Below are 22,958 nucleotides of genomic sequence, written 5' to 3' on the forward strand. Positions count from 1 at the left end.
AAGCCAATCTTTTCTAGAAAATAAAAATTATACATATAAAAATATTTTCTATTTTACATACAAAAAATTAAGAATTATAAAAATTATTTACTATTGCACATAAAAAAATAAAAGTATTATTATACATAATAAATTTTTTTTATTATAATATATAATATAAGAACTATTTAATTATTATACTAGGCTCACAAGCCTCACTAGCCAAGCTTCATTGGGCTCGATTAGCAAACAAGCCTATATATCGAGCTTGAGCTCAGCTCGAAGCTTGGTTTCAACCAACCCGAGTCGAGCTCGAATAGCACGCAAGAAGCTCGGCTTGTGGCCACCCCTACCAGTTATACCCTGGATTTGGAGATAGATGGGCAAAAATGAAAAGTTACACATAACCCCAGACTTGATTTTGATACTACACTAAGTAGTGGACCGGGCTGCCTTTGATGTGCCAAGCAGTGAGATCAATCATGTGTCAAAATATTTAGGCATGTTGGGATAGTTTGGGATATTACTTGAGTGGGTGATCATAGTGATAGGATTGACCCATTTGTCAGACAAAGTGAATACAAGGCTTTGACTCTCTCTAATGGAAACCCAAACTGTCAGCAGTGGATTTCATTTGTGTTTGAAATTCGGTTTTGCAAAATACATTTATATATTATTATACCACTATTTTATGAAAAAGGTTTGCAAAAGATTTTACTCCCGGGATCCATTCGAGCAGAGAATGTAACATTATATCTTGCAAGGGAGATGTCCTTCCTTGTGTGTAATGTTTTAATGATTATTGGCTGAGAGATTGTGTAAGAGACCATTACAGGGATGATTACCTGATGGGCTTTATCTCACATAAGTCCATTATCCTTGAGACTTTATAGGGTGGTTGAATCCAATGATCATTTAGGTGTAAATGTTGGGTCTAGACTGAGCCCATGCCGATTGGCTCAAGGGTTCATTGCCCTGAGTAGTGAATTCAGCCTAACCTCTTTCAGAGGTGGGGCCGAACCCTCATGGACTTGTGTGAGCCCTTTGTGGGGTCCCACGCCATACAATATCAGGCTCAAAGTGGTCATGCAAAACCTAACCTAGGGACATGAGTCATTAAAGAAAATGGGCCAAAGGCCATATACGAGGGTTAAGAGGAAGAAGGCGAATAGAACTTGCCTTCCTCCTCTCTTGCTCTCTCCTCTCCAGAAACCTTAGTTCAACCTAAGCATTGATAGAACTGATTTTTATCAGTTTTTCGAGTACATTTTTGCAAGAAAAACGTTGGGGAAATCAGGCTTACAAAACCTCGTCGATCCAAGGAAGTTGGATAGCAGTTTTGCAGAAAATAGTGTCGGTGAAACAGCTTCTCATTCACTGCGCCATCTTCAATCGGAGGCCAATTTTTTGGACTGATTTTGGGTGTGAACTACCACTCTGGGAGCTGCGATTTGTGGACTCGGCATCAGGTACAATTAGTGTTAATTTTGGCTTCAAATCTGGTCTATTTCAGTGCAAAGATCGATCAAGAAATTTCAGATTTCAAAATCTCCCGGAAACTGGTTCCCGGGTTGGGTTAGAACATTTTTGAAATTCAGCCAGCCATTAAACCTAGTTTGGCCATCCATATTCTGGATTCTAACTCATCCAACAGAATTAATAGTAACAAGACAATACACAATTAAAAGGCAATGGGTTCAAGTCCTGCCACCAACATTTTGAAACTTCCATTCATTTGATGGCCATGCGGTTTTATAAAACCGGGTCTGATTCACCTATTTTGTGGTTAAACTAGATGGTTGGCCAGTTTTTCATGAATTAGGGTATTCAGCAAATGACTGAACTAACAAAGGCATCAGGTCACGATTCAACCAGTCTGATGAGCCAGTTCAATCTAGTTTTCTACACAATCATTCTAGGTATAGATTACCTTCCCTCAAATCATGAAAGAAAAGGCTTTACAAAACACGTTAACATCGGCATATGAACTATCTCATGACAATATTTACCATATGAAGCATTGTAAGTGGTAATTGTAAAACAATAGGTCTCGATCATTTTCTACCGTTATAGATACCCATGCATTGTATAATAGAATTCCTCTATGGTACTTGTAGCCCCAAATGGAAAAACTTTTTGAGACCAAAGAGGGCCAATGCAAAGACAAAAAATAACAGTAAGCAGAATCAAGAACAAAAAATCATGACAATGAGGCATCAAGAACACCTTGTCCAGTAACCGCTTAGGATTTTGGAATGCTTGCTTTTTTGCCCATTGATGAAATAAATGGGAAATTATTGATCGGTCCTCCAAATTGAATCTGTCAAATATGGATAGATCAAATGACATTGAGCAGTGGAAGAGCAAAAAAAAACAGAAAATAACAAGAAATGATTGCAGGATTTAGTCAATAATCCTATTTTAAATAAATACCTTCTTAAAAAGTTATTGCCATTTGACCCCAACAACAGTTCTGGTGGAACATTAAAAACTTCACCACCTAGAGTATTGGAAGTGTCAGTTTCCCCCACATCTGCCTTCAGAAACTGTTCATGTTCTGCTGCAGCAACAGAAAATTGAGATTTTCCTTCTGAAAGCTCCCGAGGTATTTTTTGCAAATCTTTTCTAACCAATTCGCCCTGCAAGGAAATAAATTTGGCAACTAAATAAAACCAACAAAGAACAATAAAATTGTAGAGGAAAAGGATAATCCTCAACTACCATGAATGGAACTGCCCAAATCTCTGATATATGTTCACTTCAAAATGTGTATCCCATCTTTGATGAAGCAGGTAATAACTAAAGACCCTCAAACTCTTAAGATAAAAATTGATTATGAACTGATGGTTTGTAATGATAAGTGATATTATATACGGTCAAATAGATATTAATCTCAACTTCTTGTTGTTTGTGTTGAGTTATGGCTCTACAATTAATTTGTTTTGTTACATAGGTACCACTTAACAGCTATTTAATAATGGTAAAATGGAGTAATCCGAGGACTTATCAATTTGTCTTTTAGCAAACAAGTTATCAAGGATGTTGTGATCTCCTTAATGACTGAAGCTAAAATAGGGCTGAATGACGATCTACCTGTAGGGAGAAATCTGGAGCCAAAAGTAGTAAGAAACAATCTAGGGCTGTTAAGATCAATGGCAAAGAACCAAGTAGATATCAACACCAATAGCTTATGTGTGCAGTTTCTCGTCATGTTGTTATTAAAGCCAGGACTAATAGTGATATGCATCATTATTCATGCAACCAGGCTGCAATAAGTATTTCTCACAAATCCAGAAGGCAGGGTCAAAAAACACACAATGGGATTGCAATACATTGTCAAAACTTGAATAGAGAAGTTTTAACATCTCATCAGATCTGACTACCCATACAAACTTCAGTTCACCAACATATTAACTTAGGGAGTTCATATAGTTTGGGCGCAAGATAATTTGACCTAGTCATGAAGGATTGAAACTTTCCTCATAAATGAGGGGAATTGGTGATGAATAGATTGACTATTGTCTGTGCATTACTTACTATATTTGTGGATGGTGAGGACAATATTAAACTTGATAAATGAAGAGAAAAATAAGAAGAAAGCAAAAGATATAGGTTAAGTCAGAAGAGAAAAGAGATTGATCAAAGAGAAAGGTGAGAAGAGAAGAGAAGATTTTAAAAGGAAAAATCCTTTTAATAATTATGCATGTGGAGTGGTCCCAATACAATAACCCAAAAGAAAAAGACCACAATACCCTGCTCTCAGTACACCAATAAAATAACAAGGAAAAAACAAGAAACCAGCAAGACAAAAGACTAAAGACTAAAAATTGCAACTACAGGGCTGTCCAAATACATACATCATCTAAGCCTTATCCCAATTATATGCCAAGTATATGAGGTTGGCTACACGAATTGTGTTTCACCATTCCATTCTGTTTACTGTCATATCCATTGGGCTGTTCCAATACAATTATAACTCAAGAAAAAAGACCATAATACCCCTGTTGCCAGAACAGCAACAAATAACAAGGAAAAAACAATAAAATAACAAGATAAAGGGCAATAAATTGTTACTTAAAACTGTCATCGATTAACATAATTATGCTATCACTTGTGATTTCATATTTACAGGTCAACAATTGACTAATCAGTATGCACTAATTAGTCAATCATATGAAAAAAGCACATATTAGTGGTGGAATTAACACATGCTGCTAAAATTGCTAACTGTGTCCCAATATAATAAGAACAACTTTCAAGTTCTCCAATCAGGACCAAAATTTGGTAATTTCAAAGTCAACGCGATATAGAAGTTTCAGAAAAGAATAGCATATCAAAGAAATAAAAGGCAACACTCCACCCTGCTGCAAGCTAATATTAGATGCAAATATCAAGCAATTATTATAGACATGGCAACCCCAATTAAAAAGACTGCTCATGATATTAATAGCACAACTTTTCTGGCCGGCAGAATCAAAATTACTACACTCACAACTGTACATACCTGTACCTCCAAGAGGTGATCTGGAATTTCTTTTAGAAATCGTGAAGGCCGGAGCAACTGAAAGGCCCAGGTATATCAATTATAAATGAAGTAAGAAATACGGAAGCAAATAATAGATAATAGATAAGTAAAATTGACCTGCCAATTTGAATCCATAACAACATACAAGATGTAAAGTTTCTTTCTTGCACGAGTCATTGCGACATACAATAAACGCCTCTCCTCCTGAGAAAATATGCCAAAATATCAGGATACTATGAAAAACAAACAAATGAAGTAACACACACACACACACATGAAAAACAAACATCTGTTGAAATGCACGCTTACCTCAAGAGAGGTTCCACTTTCATTCACAACACCATTATATTCATGCAACAAAGGGATCTCAGATTCATTTGCCTGTGACAATAGATCAAAGAATCACTAAGCATAATAAATTCAAATGGAAACGAACACCCTCATTTAACATGACCTAGCAAAAGAATTATATGTAATTGTTGAAGTGATCTATTAGGCCCTATGGTTTGTTTTTCTTTTTTCAAATAAGCTGTATTAAGGGGCATGTAGTTAAGGGTAAACTTGTAATTTCCTCATTTCAGTATAAATAACAATTATTAGAGTGTGAGATCCAATTTAGACTAGCAGCCCACTTTCTATTTTCTCTCTTTCTTCCTTTCTTTTCTTCTTTTCTGTTCAAACCAGATTCTAATAACAAGGAACAGTGTTCAAGTCAATAAGCCATATATCAAATGAGCAAACACAAAACTAAAAGCCAAACTATCAAAGGACATAGTATCAAATTCCATCTACATACCTTGACAATGAAAACAGTGTCCCATTCCAATCCTTTTGACTGCACTAGCAACGAATCAAAAAGGGGAAAAGCAAGAAAGAAAATGCCTGTGAGATTCCAAAACCTCAACACAACTGGCTTTAGCAAGAAACTAAAGTTAACTCAGTAAGAATACATTTGCCTGTGAAACACCTGATGAATTGTGGTCAATGTGACAGAATCCTCATTATCTCGTCTCCTAGCCCGAAAGTTTTCTACCTCCCTGGCAGATATATAGTCAACAAATGCCTTGAGTACTTTGATACAGCCTTTCTTTTCTAATACACAGTCTCCTTCCACGTCAGTATTACTAAAATGTGTTGATAAGAAATCAGAGACATCATCCAGTAGGTACTGAAGGACCTGCATTGTGATATGTCCTCTAAACTTAGGTTAAACTTCCAGAGTGCAATCCTATTGTTACAATTGTGAAGATGTTTCCATGCAGATTTAGGGTTACATCATCTAGCTCTTGAGCCCATCTTTAGAGAATATGATGAAACAGATACACCCTCAATAATAGAAACCAGTAAGGAATAATGTTTGATAAGGGTAAAAAAAAAGAGAGGAGAATGGATCAAATACACTTAATACTCTAAATAAATTAATTAGAACTTACAGATCTTATGTCATTATCCTCATTCAATAATTTCCCACTATCAACATCAACAACAGCTCGCTGCTCAAGAAGGTATTTCTACAACATGGAAATGATAATAATTGTGTAGTATCAATTTAAGCAAAAAAGCATGTACTACTCAACATAAGAAATGTTGTCACTAAAGAGAATCCTTCACATCTAAGACATCATATTATTGCATTCTAAGTAATAGCACAAGAGAAGTCACTAGTACTTATGGCATTTTGGACAGGGAAGTAGATGAACATTACCAATGCCACCAAACCATCAACTAGTCAACCAACTAGTCAGTTGAGGGCCAAACTAACTACATCACATCACTAACTAGTTGGTCAAAAGTCATAACGCAGTTCCCTAGAATGACAAATGACAAGCAAACCTAGTCAACCAAACGGTCATTTTGAAGCTTTATTTGTTTGCTTCAATATCTAATTACTTGAAATGATATAGACTATGTTTTTTACATTTTATTAATTCATGATTGCTGCCTTAAAATGTTTTCTTCCAATCAGTAGTTTGTTCATATGGATTTTCCACAAAGAAGGGGCTCATCTAATGGTCAAGATGGCACCCTTCTTTGGAAAATAAAGGCTGCGATTCCCTACCCTACTCTATCCATCCCAGTGATTTAAAAGGCACGCCTAGGCGCTCAGGCGAGGCACATTTTAGGGTAGGCACCTCGCCCAGGTCCTAGGCGCAGCCCATTCAAAAGGCACATGCCTAGTGCGCCTTGCGCCATAGCCCAAGCGTGCGCCTTTTGAAAATTTGCTGCTTTTTCCCTTTTTTGAGTCTGGCCGTTGGGTAATGTTGTCCATTCATTCATTTTTAATAAAATATCTTCTTAAAAGCAATTTAAACTATAAAATTATTATTTTTTGTGTGAAATCTAAGAATTTAAGACCTTAACATGGACTTGTTTGGGCTTGCCTCGAGGGGCGTGGCACAAAGACGGCTCGTAGAATTAGCCCAGTCCTAGGTGCATGCCTGGTGCGCCTTGCGCCTTAGCCCAGACGTGTGCCTTTTGAAAATTTGCCGCTTTTTCCCTTTTAATGAGTCTGGCCGCTGGGTAGTGTTGTCCATTTGGTAATGTTATCCATTCATTCATCTTAATAAAATATCTTCTTAAAAGCAATTTAAACTATAAAATTATTATTTTTTGTGTGAAATCTAAGAATTTAAGACCCTAACATGGACTTGTTTGGGCTTGCCTCGAGGGGCGTGGCACAAAGGCGGCTCGTAGAATTAGGAATGTAATATATCACATTAGCTACTTGATGCAATTGAGAAAAAAAAAAAAGAGATTGTGGGTTTTATATGCTTGAAAATGTTTTATATGTTTGATTTCATTTTTATATTCTCATTTGAATATGCTTTACATATTATATTTATGTATTTTAATTTTAGATAATAGGTTTTTGAAACATTTATTTTAAAACTTAAGTTAATATTTTTATTAATATTATGTTTTATATTTTTTTTTTGAATTTTTTTGCATTTTTTTTAAATTATGTGCCTTGCCTCAAAAAGGCGCACGCCTTGCCTTGCGCCTTGCGCTTTTAAAACACTGATCCATCCTAACTTTTCCTTTATTTGCAAAACAATGACTATAAAAGTAAATGTTCAATATCATTCTTTTCTTGCAATTTAGTCAATACTAAGTTATCTATGAGATTGCATCTATATCTTTTCTATACACTAGCCAGCAACACCTAGGACTGATTATTCATTGACTTGTCGCATCAACTAATGAGACCAAAACAACTAGTCATTACTTTACCACATTGATAAAAGTAACACAGATCATTACTTCAAAAGCTTGAAATGGAAGTAATATGGTTTCATGACAGATGACATTCTCTGCTTCAGTTATCACCTGAATCATAGCCATCTGCTTTTAGTATAAAGGTTGAAATAATTTTAGCTTCAAGCCTTCAAGTAATCATTTGACAAGGAAAATGAAAAGGGGTTATTTTTGGGTCTAATGGTAAAATCTTGAGATGAGAAGCATGAGAACGCAGTTATGAGTTTGATTGCAGCCATTTTGTGTAAAAAGATAACAAAGTAGAGGCCCATATCAAGCCCACCCCTCTCAAGACCCCAGATGGCTAGCACCAACTTTGGGCATTCACCTTTTGGCTATCAAGAAAATGAGAATAGCTAAAAACAGCAGAATACAAATTAATACACATAATACCAAGCATTTAAATAGAAATCAATGTAACACTGCCACAACATTATTTTTCATATATTCATGAATGAGGATGCAAACCTGAGGCAACAAGTTCGCCACTGATGTTATGACAACTGAAATCGATTGTTCCTGTAACCACCAACAGACAATTAGAATCTTTCAAACACAAGAGAAAAATCCTCCAACAATACAAAAGGAAAGAATTTTGTATTAGACCGAGCAAAAAGATGGTGATAAAATCTGGAGCATTCTCATTCAACCCTGTAAAATTGTTGGGATTAAGCAGTGAAGACAAGTAGTATCAGTGGCGACACTAGGCCCCACATTCATTCTCCAACAATAAAGTCTTGAGCATTCCAGCTAGACACTACAGCCCTGGGCCCCACATACAACATACGTCAAATGGCGTAGACCAAGCTATACAAAAATATCTAGACCTAGAACTAGAACTACCTCCGATCATAACATTGCACAAAATTAAGCTAATATTCATAATGTGACAACAAAGAAGTAATAATTCCCGAACATTTTCCACAAACAAGCCTAAGGTTTACCCTCTGAACAAGTTTGGATATCATTTCTAGTGTAAGCAGCACTTTGCGTCCATGGCTAAGTTGTCTCCTACATCAGGAAAAACTAAAATTTAGCACACAGATGTATCAAAAGCATACAAAATAAAAGGAAATAGAAGTGATTTCATAAATCTAAAAAATTAAAAAATAAAGACAAATAGATAAAAAAAGATGCTCTGCTGAGAAATCCTGTAATACGAGCAAACCCCTCAAACAAAAGAATAGATTAAATACATGTATGAACTACGGGCCATTGGGATAAGGCTAAGATAATGACAATGATATGAACTAAGGACCTGTTTGGAGAAGCTACTAAATTAAGTTTCAATAAAAAGCCCTTTTTTTGCTGAACGATAGCAAATTTGGGCTCTCTGCAATTCTCACCAAACATTGCTTACATGCTGTCAAGGGGGGCCCACTTTGCAAAGCCAAAACCTGTCAAACGAACAATGGGCTAAACTAAAACAAAAAATTAAGTGCAGAAATAAAGGGGATTGCAACTACAGCTGTATATTCTCCTTCTCTTTTATCTTCACCTCTTTCCCTTTGGGAGGGACGAGATGCAGTCTCCCCTAAACATTATAAGTAGTCATAGAAAAAAGAATACACAGCTGCAAAAATAACCAACCCCTAGCAGACCCTTTTTTGCAAGATAATCAGCCAAAGCATTTGACTCCCTACCCACCCACTGGTATCTAAACGAAATGTGGCTTGTTAAACATTTGACTTTTTCGATGTCATCCCTATTACTCCAAGAAACTGAGTCTGGATTTGACAACCAACAACCAACCCACAATCACCTTTGAATCCCTTTCAATTAAAAGGTTCTCTACTCCTAGTTCATTAGCAATCCGAATTCCTTGTACTGCATCCAACAACTCAGCTCTTGTGGAATCCCCTATTTCAACTAGGCCTGAGAATAAGGAAATAATATTGCCATTCTCATTCCTCATAACTCCTATGCCAGACAGTCCTGGGTTACCCTGACTGCTTCCATCAAAATTTAGTTTATTAATCCCCTTCTGGAGGAGTTACCCAAAATGTTGCAGCCTGGTTTTCCTAATCAAAGTGTGTGCAACTGCAGCCCAATTCCTCCAAATATCATCAAATGAGAAAAGGCTGAACCCCCTTAAATCAGATGAAAGGATTCGGTTCCCTTCTCTTAAAGGATTAAACCCCCTTTTCAGTTGCTTCTTCTTTCAAAATACTTTGCTCATCCTATCTTTGTACCCTTTCCTGTTAAGAAAGTATGGACTAAGCCTATTCCCCCAAAGGTTTCTGTCTTTTGTTGGGAAATGTTCCTTAGGAAGGTTAATACTTTGGAAAAGGTGCAGAACAAAAGGCCTTACTTCTGCTTGTCCCCAAACTGGTGTTCTCTTTGTAAATCCAATAGTGAGTAATGTTTCCATCGGTTCCTATCTTGCCCCGTTGCTACAGCTATTTGGTGTTGGATTTTTGCCCACTTTGGTTGCAGGTGGTTGCTGCCAGTAGAGAAGTCTCTCAGCTGTTTGAACCCTCAGTTCTTGGCGATCAATCAAAAAGAGGAAGATTAAAGTGGAGGTGCATTAGGGCAGCTTCCCTTGGACTATTTGGGAGGAAAGGACAGTGATTTAAAAGGCATGCCTAGGCGCACAGGCGAAGCGCATTTTAGGGTATGCACCTCACCCTGGTCCTAGGCGCAACACTTTCAAAAGGCACATGCCTTGTACACCCAAGTGTGCGTGTTTTGAAAATTTTATGCTTTTTTTGCTTTTTTTAACCTAGCGGCTAGGTCGGGGCTATGCCCCCGGACCCCTGACGTATGCTTGCTCACCAAAGCTCCGAGAACCCCCTATTTGCTAATGTTGTTCATTCATTCATATTAATAAAATATCTTCTTAAAAAACAATAAAAATTATAAAATCACTATTTTTTGTGTGAAAATTAAGAATTAAGACCCTAGCATGGGCTTGCTTCGAGGAGCGTGGAACAAAGATGGCTCGTAGAATTAGGAATGTAATATGTTTTACATCACATTAGCTACTTGAAGTAATGCAATTGAGGAAAAAAAGAGATTGCAGGTTTTACATACTTGAAAACGTTTTATATGTTTGATTTTATTTTTAAATTTTCATTTGAATACGCTTTACATGTTATGTTTATGTATTTTAATTTTAGATAATAGGTTTTAAAACATTTATTTTAAATTTTAAGTTTATATTTTTTTACTAGCGGGGACCTATGCGATGCACGGGCTTTGTTAAGCAAAAGTTAACCAATAGAAACATATTAAGAGTAGACAATTGTTTTATATTCTGACTTTTTAACTAAATAATTAATATTTATATTTTATATAGTAATTTTAATAATTTTTTTCCAATGCAAAAATAAAAATAATCAATTTCAGCTAGCGTTTCCCATCAAACCAATGAAATGACCCAACTCGACTCGAGTTGGATGGTTTTCTAATATTTCAGGACGACTTTGGTTAAACAATTTTCCAACTCAATTAAGTTGGGTCAAATTTGGTTTGGTCATTTGTAAACTTTCCAAAATCGAATCGACCCGTATATATATATATATATACATATATATATATATATATCTTATTATTTTATATACTAAATATAATTATTCTAATAAGGGAAAGTGGGAAATTTCCCATATTTCTAACTCTAAAAATATTTTATATTGTAAATTTCAAATTTTTAATTTATTTTTTCAAAAGAACCGTTCTATTTTTTTTAATTTAAATTTCTAGTTTATATCTTTTGAACCAACCAACCCAAACTAATACAACCCGAATTGGTTGGTTTTCACAAATGGTCAGTTGATTTCAAGTAACCAACTTCCCAACCTGACCAAGTCCCAAATCTCCTTGGTTGTAACTAAGAACATAAAATTCACACTAATCTTAAGTACCATACTATTCCACAACCATGTCATAATCTGTGCATCTTCTTGTTCCCACTTATTGTAACCTTAGAATCAACTAAGGGTTTCTCCTCTTTCACATGCTTCACCTTATTCTTAGCCCCAACAAAGACTTCTACAGATTTAGCCCAAGGTACATAAATTTCACCATTCAACTTAATAGAGGTCATTCAACTTAAACTTCACCATTCAACTTAATCAGGGGGAATCGTAACACTAGGAGTCTAGATTTATGTTCAATGTTGTCTCCCATTGCTGCCATAAAACCAAAAAAAGCACTCACTATTACTTCACAACGCTTCACTTGCTAACCACCACATTGCACTTTTTTCTTTTTAGCCCTAACTATCACTACAGTCCTGTTGTTTCAGCCAATGTTCTAAAACACAAGGGCGTGTCACAAGGCATTCCACTACCTAGAGTCAGGAGGTGTAATTCAGAACATAAGAGGCATAAGCCTCCTTAAGAGAAGAGGGATGAGGAGGAAAGAGGAGGCATAAGCCTCCTTAAGGGGCAAGCCTTCTTAAGAAGAGGGGGATGAAGAGGAAGGAGGAGGCGTAAGCCTTCACTTTCTTTTCCTTTCCTTTTTTTCTTCTTTTCTTTCTTTTTTCCTTTTTTTCTATCTTTTTATATGAAATGTGCATGAGGTGTACGCCTCTAGCACGCCTCATGAAAAAGGCGTATGAGGCGTATGCCTAAGAGGTATCAACGCCTCTGGCATATGCCTCAGGGCATTTTGGAGCGCCTCACCTAGAGGCACGCCTCCAGGTGTACACCTCCCACGCCTTTTAAAAGACTGGTTTCAACACCACAACAGTCCTACTTTTTAGCCCTAAATGAAGAAGCCTACAGCCACAATCACAACTGCGGCACATTGCACATATGTTTTTTTCTTATTAGCCCTAATTGTCGTTGTAGTCCTGCTGTTTCAGCACCACAGCAGTCCCTTCATTTTAGCCCTAAATGAAGAAGCCTACAACCACAGTCACAACTTCTCCCTCTTGCACTAGATTTTATATGTGAGATTTGGGCTCATGAGTTCAAACTTGCAAGCTCGATTAGTTTTTTAAAGTTTCAAGTCGAAGTCAACTTATTGAATATTTAATCAAACCGAAATCAAACAAGAAAACAAAGTCCAAATCGAACCCATTCAAATATAAGAGTATTTTAGAAGAACCAAGCCAACACATGCTAAAGTTTGACTTGGCTTAGTTCAATTACACCCCTATCTTAGAGCCCTAGATTCTTTGCTTCAATCCAACCTCCAAACTCCAAAGCCTATTACACCAAAGGATGCCACAGTAACATTTTTTATAATAACAAGAAATTTTCATTAAAATAAAAATAAAAGTTACAGAGCATTCTCAAGTTTATATTCTTGAATTTCAAAAACGTCCCAAAAATTAGATGCTAGATCTGAGGCAGTCACTTGAGCAAATACAAGTAAGATGAACACCCAATCAATGACAGCCCTTCCTATAGAGGCCACAATCTTCTGTCTCCCATTGCTTATCTTCAAACACACACCATAGTAACATCACCTTTCATTCCTCTAACATCTACCTCCTCCGCGCATTTCTTCTTTGTTTTGCTATCAAATGTAAAGGAAGGAGAAAATAGAAAAAGAAAAAAATGGGCAAGAGACAGAAAAAACTTAATATAGACTGCAATATTGCTATTGGCCCTCATATCCAAGTTGTGTCTCAAGTTTCAGATGTAAAAATAAGTTCAATGTTTAAGCACAAATTCAAAATTTAAGATGCAACAGTAAACAACAACCAAGCAAGAGCCACTCAATTTACAAAAAGAACAATTTCAATATTAAAGGCTACTAAGAGAGAACATATTATTCCATTGAAATAGAAACTTAAATCCATCCATACTAATATAAGAAACCAACTCAAACGAGAGAAATGTTTAAATCAAGACCTCTTGAAGGTACCAGAGATCTTTGCAGAAAATATGTCGCAAGCAGCTGACATAAAGCTACACTTCCTAACTGTGCATATCTTGTCAATATATTCAATTACCTAAAAGAATCATCCCAATGTAATGAAGTAAGAAGACAAAGTAACAGAAAAAACTAACTTCAGTTTGAAGTAAAAATTAAAGAAGCAACAATACACGATATGTAGAACAGTAGAATAAATAATAAAACAACTACCCTCTTCTTTTCTTCTTTCTCACAGAGCAATAAAGCTTTGAATGCCTGACGAAACGGGCCATCATCACAACCAGGCAATGTAGTTTTAAGCATTGCCATAATGGATTTAATTACCTAAAATAAGATATAACATTAAAGCAATATCAAAAAACTGAAGCCATATCATCAATACTTATGCATATATCCTTTGAAAATGAAACAGAGATTCATGTATCAAATAACTGAATAAGACATGGATAACAATATTGTTGTTGCAACTGTTTCAAACAAAGACAACTTAAAAGGTCATCATTCTTTAAATTTTTGAAATTCCCATTAGTGTCTTTGGGTGTATGTGCTTGATGTAGTGCCAGCTCAGTTATAGTCCTTAGAGAATGTTTAATCGTCTTCTTGATCAGAGTTTTATGGCTGTTGATGGCTGTAATGGAACCTAGAATCACTCGCAGGGTGCCTAGAATCACTCTAGGGCATGGGACTCAATCACCATAGCTAGCATAAGGTGAAGAAAACTCAATAAACTTCATTGCCTTTGTGTAAAACGTCCATACATATTTATAGACTCTAAAACTCATAATAATCCTAGGAGTCAAACTGTTAGACTCATAATGGTCTTAGAAGTCCAACTGTTGGACTCAATAATCCTAGTAGGACTCAAATTAAGTTGTCATATCCTATTTCATATCAAAAGAAGACTCAATAACTCTAATCCTACTTATGCAATGACTCTGAAGTTTTAAATATAAACAAACTATAACTAGACAATAAAACCCTATTATTGGACCCTACAGAAAAATTATAAAATGGCAAAAATACCCTTGGTGTTCAATTCAGTCCAAATCCCAAGTACCATCATTACACCATGTCAGGACCTGTTGTAGGGCCTTCTTCTTTCTAGAATAAGTCTTTAAGGGTGCTGATCAAGTCCTATCAGTGCTTGTTTGTTCTTTATCCAGGTTTTGAGTCCTAAATGTTCAAACTTGATTCAAATCTATTAAGATTGTTTTCCTAGGACACATAAATATGTAGAAAGGTTATTATTGTCTTGATCATATCTCTAGAAAGTGGTATGCATGTATAGTCCTAACTGTTCAAACTTGTTGATGATTTCTTGTACCCATCCTTGTTTTTCTCAAGGGAAACCTTTTCCTAGGTTGCCAAAATGAATAGGTCAAATTCTTTTGCCACTTGTAGCATATTATTACCAGCCTATGTATAGGTTGAACATAAAAAATGCCTACCTAAAAGAAGATTTACAAGAAGTACATATGCAACATCTTCATTGGATGAAAGGGATAGAAAGGAAATTGGTGAGGATTGTCAAAGAGGTGCTGAGGTAAAGGTGATGATGAAGTTGGAGGAGGGAAAGAAGGTGTAGAAATTTCAGGTTCAAATTTTATAAAAGAAAAAGGAAATACAGAACTCATCCATTGCATGAGGTCGAGGACCTTGAAGCTGAGTCTGATGGAAGTAATAGACACAGATGAGAAAGATGTTATTATTGATGGAACTTAAATTAAAAATGCCCAAAAATGACAAGGTGGGCTTGAAGCGACACAATGTTTGGCACATGCATCTCAGCATAAACCTCACTAGAACTCTTCTCCTCACGATCCCCTTGCATTCTGATGATGCGCAATCCGGTCGGTCCTAGCTGCCGGTTACCTCGCCTCTGACAAGATTGGAGGTGCTTGAAACAAGGAAGAAAATGGAGACTTCCGGGGAGGAACCCGGTTGGAACACTCCGAAGCTCAAGTTAGTGCTCTTGAGAAGGCAAGGGAAATGAGGAACTTTAAGACCAGAAAGCGCAAGAATCACATACCTCCTTCCTTGGGAGATTGGGGTCTTTTATAGTCACCCTGTACACTTACTTCCATACCTCTACCAGTTCGGGTATCATTACCTCCGCCAGATCAGGAGTCATAACCTCTACCAATTGCCAGTTGCTAGTTCGGGTGTCATAACCTCCACTGCCAGTTGCCAGTTCGGGTGTCATAACCTCCACCGTTCCTTGTCAGGGCCGTCTCTACTACATCTGAGATGGCGGTGGCAGGTGGCCGTTGGCGGGCGGCTGTCATGTGTCGGACCCCTAATCAGTCAGGTGCGCCGTCTCCACGTACGGGCTTCCTGGGCGTCAGGTACAGTTGTTCAGTCAGGCGACTTGGAGCCGAAGTAGAGTGCGAGGTGGTCTTGAGTTCAGATAGAAGTGTGGCCCAAACTGCCCTTGGGTGGGCAATTCGGGTTTTTTGCCTTTTGTGCTTGTAAGGCTCAAAACCTCGCAAGGAGAGCTCGGGACTCTTTTTCTCGGAGCTCGGATTGTGGGCCCGCTACCGTGCCGAGATGGCGCTTCTGCCAGGTCACTCTCAGTTGCCTCCACGTGTCGCATGGCCAAGGGGTCGGGTCAAATCTCCCTCCATTAATTGCCCCCCACTGCCCATGCCTGGAGTCTTGACCCGGCGTGGGGAGTTCACGGGATGATGGGTGGATTTGCCTCGGGACACTTTGGCCTTGGGTTGGAACTTCTCCGGTTTGACCTGCTTGTGTTCTTGGCTCAACTAGGGTCGGCTTGGTTCGGCCAGAGGTCAATCCCGGGCTGCGTGTAGCTCACGCGCGTAAATGATTTCAAATTTTTGAATGTCAAAGATGCGCACCAAACTGACTTTTCCACGGGGGGTGCGCAGCTGATTTTGTGAGGAGCCGTTGGATGGTTTCGATCTTGGTCGTTGATGCGCAAGTACAGTGGCTATAAAGTGTAGGGGGCCCCTGGTCACTTTCCTTCGCCATCCTTCAGCATTCGTTTCTTGAGCTCGCGTCCAAGGTTGTCACCTCGCATCACTTTTTCGTAGTCCGATAGCTTTTCCTAGTGAGTCCTCAGCCTTCTCTTTGTTTCGATGTCTAGCTCGAGTGATTCAAATAGTCCTCTAGGGGGGGGTCAGATGCTGGTTCTACGAACCGAGCTGCTGCCCCAGACAGCTTTAGTGAGTCCGAGGCGGGGCCCGAGGTAGAGCTCGAGGAGGAGCTCGAGTTCGAGCCCATAGGTCGAGTCACTTCGGGTAGCATGGCATCAACCTCCCGTCGAGGTTGGGTGCCAGATAAGTTCGGGCCTTCCACTATGACACCCAAGAGGCTTTGGTCCCTTATCGCTCAGTACAACCTGCCCGGGGAATATACTTATATTTTACCCTCGGGCGATTTTCCTTGGGAGCATCGTCCCTGACCCCGGTGTCGCTTTAGACAAAGATACGATGAAGGGCCTCCAGGACTGGGCCCGGCTTGGGCTCAAATGCGAAGTTTACCTGACAAAAGACAAGCATATTCAAGTCGATCTGAGTTCGGGTAGGTTTCTTGCTCAGATAAAGATAATTTTGCTTTAGTTTTTATTCTCGTCTTTTGATGCCGAGCTCCTTTTTGCAGGTGTTATGGAGGCAGAGAAGACTCGAGGTGCGAGTTTGTTCAATGGCATGAAAAGGAGGAAGCGAGCTGCTAAGCGGGTCCGCGCCGATCCTTCCCGAGTTGCGGAGCCCGAGGCACCGAGAATGGAGCCTCCTGGGGAGCCCGAGGTGGCCCCTCCAGTTCAGGAAGCGGCAAGGGCTCTCTATGCCAACACTGCCTATACCCAAGCTGTGCCTTCAGGCTCGGGAAGTCACAATGCGGTTGGGAGCATGCTGGCGCCGAGCTACGCTCTCCGAAAAAGCAAGAAGGCCATTTGCCCCGAAGAGGTCGCGGCGTGGGCCGATCTTCCTACAAATCTCATAGGCGCCCGTGCTGCATCTCACGCCATGGTGGTAAGTCAGAGTAGTGTTTTTTTTTTTTTACCGAGCTGATTTTTTCTCGTTCTGGCAGGTGAACTCCTCTATCCACGCTTTGGCAATCCAGGCGGAGAGGGGCTTGAAGCGAGCGCAAGCTGCCAAAGCGGCTTCCCGTGTTGCGCGAGCCGAGCTAACGAGGTCTCGGAGGGACAAAGAGGCCTTAGGAATGGTGGTGAGACACATGGCAGACCTGAAGTTGGATCTGGAGCATCAGGTCGAGTACCTTCAGAAAGATATCAGGGAGAAGACTCAGATCTTCTCTCAGGCCGTCGAAGAGGCAAAGGTGAAAGCTGTCGAGGATTACATCGCTTTGCCGCGTTTTGACGACATGATGGTGGGCTCGTACAGAAGGGGTTTCAAGTTGAGCCAATGGATGATAAGGAACACGTACCCCGAGTTCGACATTAGCGCCATAACCACTTCGCGCATCACTCAAGAGATGGCTGCCGCAGATGATGACGACACGGATTCCGAAGACAAAGCGGGAACTTCGGGTATTATCGAAGTCCCTTCTGAAGGCAAGGAAGATGTACCTCCGGGCTTGTGAGCTCGTTTGTGTTTTTGTTTTTTTTGTTTTTTTTTTTTTGGATGAAGTGTAAACAAGTTCATTTTGCAATGAATACTTCCCCTTTTTTGGCAAAAGTGTTGGGCAGTTATTCTTTTTTCGCCGAGCTGGCTATGTTGCCGAATTGCTAGACTAAGGCCTCGAGGCGAGTTAACATAGTAAGGCTATGTGCCCGATCTGTTCTCCGCTCGGGTTAGTTAACATAGGCTGAATTGGGCCCTGGGCTATGCACCTCGGGATCCATACTTGTGCAGATTGCTTTCGTTGATGAGGTGCCGAGGTCATCTTTAGCTCGGTATTCTGGCCCTTACGGTGTCGAGGTCCTTGTTAGCTCGACATTCTGGGCCTTAGGGTGCCGAGGTCTTTGTTAGCTCGGCATTCTGGCCCTTTGGTTCTGGTAGTGGCTCATGGCCTGCTTACGGTGCCGAGGTCATCTTTAGCTCGGCATTCTGGGCCTTAGGGTGCCGAGGTCTTTGTTAGCTCGGCATTCTGGCCCTTAGGCTCTGGTGGTGGCTCATGGCCTGCTTAGTTTGATAATTTATAGGTAAAATCGTCTTAAGTTGACAATGTTCCATGCCCAGGGTATCTGTTTACCCTCCAAGATCTCGAGCTCGTATGCTCCCCCGAGTACTCTCTTTATTCGTTAGGGTCCTTCCCAGTTCGGCCCGAGTTTGCCAACGCCGGGCTCAGGTACCATGATCTTGCGGAGGACCAGGTCGCCGAAGCGAAAGTTTCGTTTCTTAACTCTGGCGTTGTAGTACTGAGCTACCCTTTGCTGGTACGCTGCGGTTCTGAAGTATGCGAGGTCCCTCACCTCATCAAGTAGGTCGAGGTTGGTACGTAGCTCGTCGTTATTAGTATTGTCACTGTATGCCTCCAACCGAAGTGAGATGATTTCGATTTCGGCTGGGATGACTGCCTCCGTGCCATAGGTGAGGTTGAAGGGGTTTCTCCAGTGGCGGTCTTCTCTGTAGTTCGGTATGCCCATAGGACGCAGGGCAGCTCGTCTGCCCATAACCCTTTAGCTCAGTCTAGCCTGGCTTTTAGTCCGCGGAGGATAGCTCTGTTCGTGACTTTTGCCTGACCGTTTGCTTGTGGGTGCGCAACCGACGTGAAGTTTTGTCGGATCCCCATGCCTTTGCACCACTCTTGGAATTTGATGTCCTCGAACTGCTTGCCATTGTCGAAGATCAGCACCCGAGGTAGCCCGAAGCGGTACACTATGTTCTTCCAGAAGAAGTTTTGGACGTTTCGAGCTGTGATGGTTATGAGAGTTTCAGCTTCAACCCACTTGGTGAAGTAGTCTATTGCCACTACTAGGAACTTCCTTCCTCCTGTTGCTGGCGGGAATGGCCCGAGTAGGTCGATACCCCATTGTGCAAAGGGCCATGGGCTGGTGAGGTAATTGAGGTCGACGGCAGGCTGATGGTGAATATTGGCGTGCTTTTGGCACTTCTCACACTTACTGATTAGCCCGACGGCGTCTGCTTTCATTGTTGGCCAATAGTACCCCTGTCGTAGTGCCTTCTGAGCGACGGCCCTGCCCCCCAGGTGTCTGCCACATAGGCCTTCATGAATGTCACGGAGTACAAGCTCAGCTTCGAGAGGTCGCAAGCAGCACAGGTAGAGGAGCGTGTAGGATCTTCGGTACAGCCGTCTGTCTATCATACGTACTTGGCTGCCTGGCGCTCTACCCTCCTGGCGACGTTGCGTTCTGCGGGGAGGGTTCCATATAGTAGGAAGCTCGCGAGTGAATCAATCCAGCTCGGTTCTGCTTGGGCGAAGGAGCGACCTCCTCTGCCCCCCGGAGAATGCTAGGACAAGGTAACTCCTCTATGTACACAGTTCTCATGGTGTTGTCACTGGTGCTGGCTAGCCGGGACAGGGCGTCGGCCTCAGTGTTCTCTGACCTCGGGATTAGAATGATGAAGTGTGACTGGAAGCTAAGCAGTGCCTCTTTTACCTTTGCCAAGTAGGCGATCATAGCTGGCTCGCGGGCTTCGTATTCCCCTGTAACTTGGTTGACCACGAGCTGGGAATCGTTGCAGATAACTATGTGTTTTGCCTTTACCTCATTGTTGAATGCCGCGAACTCGAAGCTTAGCGCGTACTCCAGTTTCGTGCCACTCGGACCTCGGAGAACTACACCGGCTCCGCTGCCCTGCAGATTTGAGGAGCCATCTACGTGAAGGATCCAAGGCTCCTCATCCCAGTGCGCGCTCGGCCTAACCAGGAGAGACACCGAATTGGATGCGACCTCACAGGGCTCGGACTCAACCGGCCTGGGAGCACCGAGCTCACCCGAACTGGGGGTCTCGTGCTCAACCGGGCTGATGACCTCGGAGTTGAGCGTGCATTCAGCAACAAAATCTGCCAAGGCTTGAGCTTTTATAGCGGTTCGTGGCTTGTACTGGAGGTCGTACTCACCGCGTTCAATGGCCCACTTCGTCAATTGACCGGAGACCTCGGGCCTAAGTAATACTTGCCTCAAGGGTTTGTAGGTGAGGACGATGATGGTATGGGCTTGAAAATACGGACGGAGTTTGCGGGCCGCAATGACCAACGCATAGGCTTGCTTTTCTATCTCCAGATACCTCGTTTCTGCTCCCTGCAATATTTTACTAACATAGTAGAAGGGTCGTTGGACCCGATCTGCTTCCTTTATCAATACCGAACTGACCACTTCGTCGCTTGCCGAGAGGTACAGTTCTAAAACATCACCCTCTTCGGGTCGGGTCAACACTGGAATACTGGCAAGGTATTTTTTGAGCTCGTCGAATGCGAGCTGGCATTTCGGGTTCCACTCGAACCCTTTGCCTTTTATTGCCTTGAAGAAGGGCAGGCAACGGTCTGCTGACTTAGACATGAAACGACTCAAAGCGGCTATTCTGTCGTTCATCCTCTGAACCTCTTTCACTTTTCTGGGTGGTCTCATACCCTAGGAACTTACCTGAGGTGACACCGAAGACACACTTGTTGGGGTTTAATTTCATGCTAAATTGACGTAGGATTTGAAAGACAGAATGCAAGCCATGTCGTCTACATAACATTCTATCTTAGTGCCAATTAAGGATTGAAACAGCTTATTCACAAGCCTTTGAAAGGTTGCCCCAACATTTTTCAGTCCGAAGGGCATAACCTTGTAGCAGTACAGGCCAAACTCGGTTATGAAGGTGGTTTTCTCCTTGTCGGACGGGTCCATCCTGATTTGGTTGTAGCCCGAGTAGGCATCGAGGAAGCTTAGAAACTCGTGTCCCGAGGTCACGTCCACTAGGCGGTCAATCCTGGGGAGGGGGAAGCAATCTTTTGGGCAAGCTCGGTTCAGGTCGGTGTAGTCGACGCACATGGGCCACTTGTCGTTTGCCTTTTTTACTAGAACGGGGTTGGCTACCCAGCTCGGGTAATGAACTTCCTTTAATGAAGTCTGCTGTGAGGAGCTTCTCGACCTCCTCATCGACCGGCCTCCAGCGTTCTGGGGCTAAGTTGCGTTTCTTCTATCTAATGGGTCTAATTACAGGGTCGGTATTGAGTTTGTGAGTTATGAGCACAACGTCTATGTCGGGCATTTCTATCGCGGACCAAGCGAAAACATCTAAGTTACTGAGTAAGAAGCGTACCAGTTTGAATCGCAAGGGTTCTTCCAGGGATGCTCCGACCTGAAGTAATCTGGCGGGGTCTTCTATCGAGACAGAGATGGGAACAGTTTCCTCCGTGGGTGCAGCTCGCTCCTCGTTCTGTTCCACCGGTCACACCAGTTCGAGGTCGCCAGTTACCTTGAACTTTCCCTTGAGGACGGCAACGTAGCACTTACGGGACTCGAACTGGTCGGCCCGCACTACCCCGATGCCGAAGTCCGTTGGGAACTTCATGGCCAAATAGTAAGTGGATACAACGGCCTTTAGAGCGTGGGTGATCGGCCGACCTACTATGGCATTGTAGAGGGAGGGGGTCGCGACCACCAAGAAATCGTGACTGAGTCTTAGCGTGCTAGGCCACGTGCCGACTTCCACAGGTACTGTGACCTTTCCCAGGGGTCTGACCTCTTCTCTGCTGAAGCCGACCAGCGGGGTGTTCGTGGGCTTCAAGTCACTCTCTCAGAACTGGAGCTTGTCGAAGGCCGCTTTAAAAAGGATGTCTGTCGAACTACCGGAGTCAATGACTACCCGCCGGATTTCAAAGTCGTTGATCTTCATCTTTATGACAAGTGCGTTGTCGTGGGGGTAGTGGACCCCGCATGCATCGTCTTTGGTGAAGAATATGGGGTCTTCCGTCCTAGGCCGCTTTGGGGGATTTTGATCTTCTCTGGCAACCTCTCGGGTTGATGCCCGAGCTGCTGCCGAGGTGCATCCTGCTACGATTGATCCTCCAACGATCACGTGGATTGTTCCCCGAACTGGTCTTTCCTCCGGGGACTACTTCTGCGGTTCGGCTGGCCGGCTGCTGGACTCGGGAGCATCTCTGCTGTGCTCTCCCTGCCAACCTGTCTTATTACTATTATTATTATTATTATGCTGTACAAAATTTCGTAGGTACCCGCGACGGATAAGTTCCTCTATCTCGTCGCGGAGATTATTACAATGTTCAGTACAATGACCGTGGTCCCTATGGAAGTTGCAGTACAAGTTTTTATTCCTCTCGTTCGGGTTTCCCTTCAGACGAGGTGGCCACTTCACATACGGGGCGTCTTTGACCGTCATTAAGATCTCAGCCCACTTCGCGTTCAAAGGTGTGTAGTCCGTCCGACCTGCTAAGGAAGCTCGGAACGGCTGGCTTGGCTTCGTTCCCCGAG

The 22,958-nt window shown here is 41.5% G+C and overlaps 1 protein-coding gene across 4 annotated transcripts in view; it reads right to left on the reverse strand.

The window, feature by feature from the left end:
* Positions 1-22,958, reverse strand: part of SRS2 (P-loop containing nucleoside triphosphate hydrolases superfamily protein) — a 45,353-nt gene that overhangs the window by 10,308 nt on the left and 12,087 nt on the right. For 3 of the 4 annotated variants that reach the window (XM_088895883.1, XM_010247775.3, XM_088895884.1), the window contains exons 13-24: positions 13,799-13,912; positions 13,564-13,664; positions 8,704-8,770; positions 8,228-8,278; positions 5,938-6,015; positions 5,472-5,681; positions 5,301-5,339; positions 4,814-4,885; positions 4,622-4,708; positions 4,484-4,540; positions 2,413-2,618; positions 2,206-2,299 (exon numbers count right to left, since the gene is read on the reverse strand). In XM_088895883.1, the coding sequence (XP_088752009.1) occupies positions 2,206-2,299; positions 2,413-2,618; positions 4,484-4,540; positions 4,622-4,708; positions 4,814-4,885; positions 5,301-5,339; positions 5,472-5,681; positions 5,938-6,015; positions 8,228-8,278; positions 8,704-8,770; positions 13,564-13,664; positions 13,799-13,912 (1,176 nt within the window). Of the gene's footprint in view, positions 1-2,205; positions 2,300-2,412; positions 2,619-4,483; positions 4,541-4,621; positions 4,709-4,813; positions 4,886-5,300; positions 5,340-5,471; positions 5,682-5,937; positions 6,016-8,227; positions 8,279-8,703; positions 8,771-13,563; positions 13,665-13,798; positions 13,913-22,958 lie in introns of those variants that run through there. The other variant, XM_088895885.1, reaches the window with a different exon arrangement.

The sequence above is a fragment of the Nelumbo nucifera genome, chromosome 1, assembly GCF_055504915.1.
Source record: "Nelumbo nucifera cultivar China Antique chromosome 1, China Antique-T2T, whole genome shotgun sequence".
Taxonomy (NCBI): domain Eukaryota; kingdom Viridiplantae; phylum Streptophyta; class Magnoliopsida; order Proteales; family Nelumbonaceae; genus Nelumbo; species Nelumbo nucifera.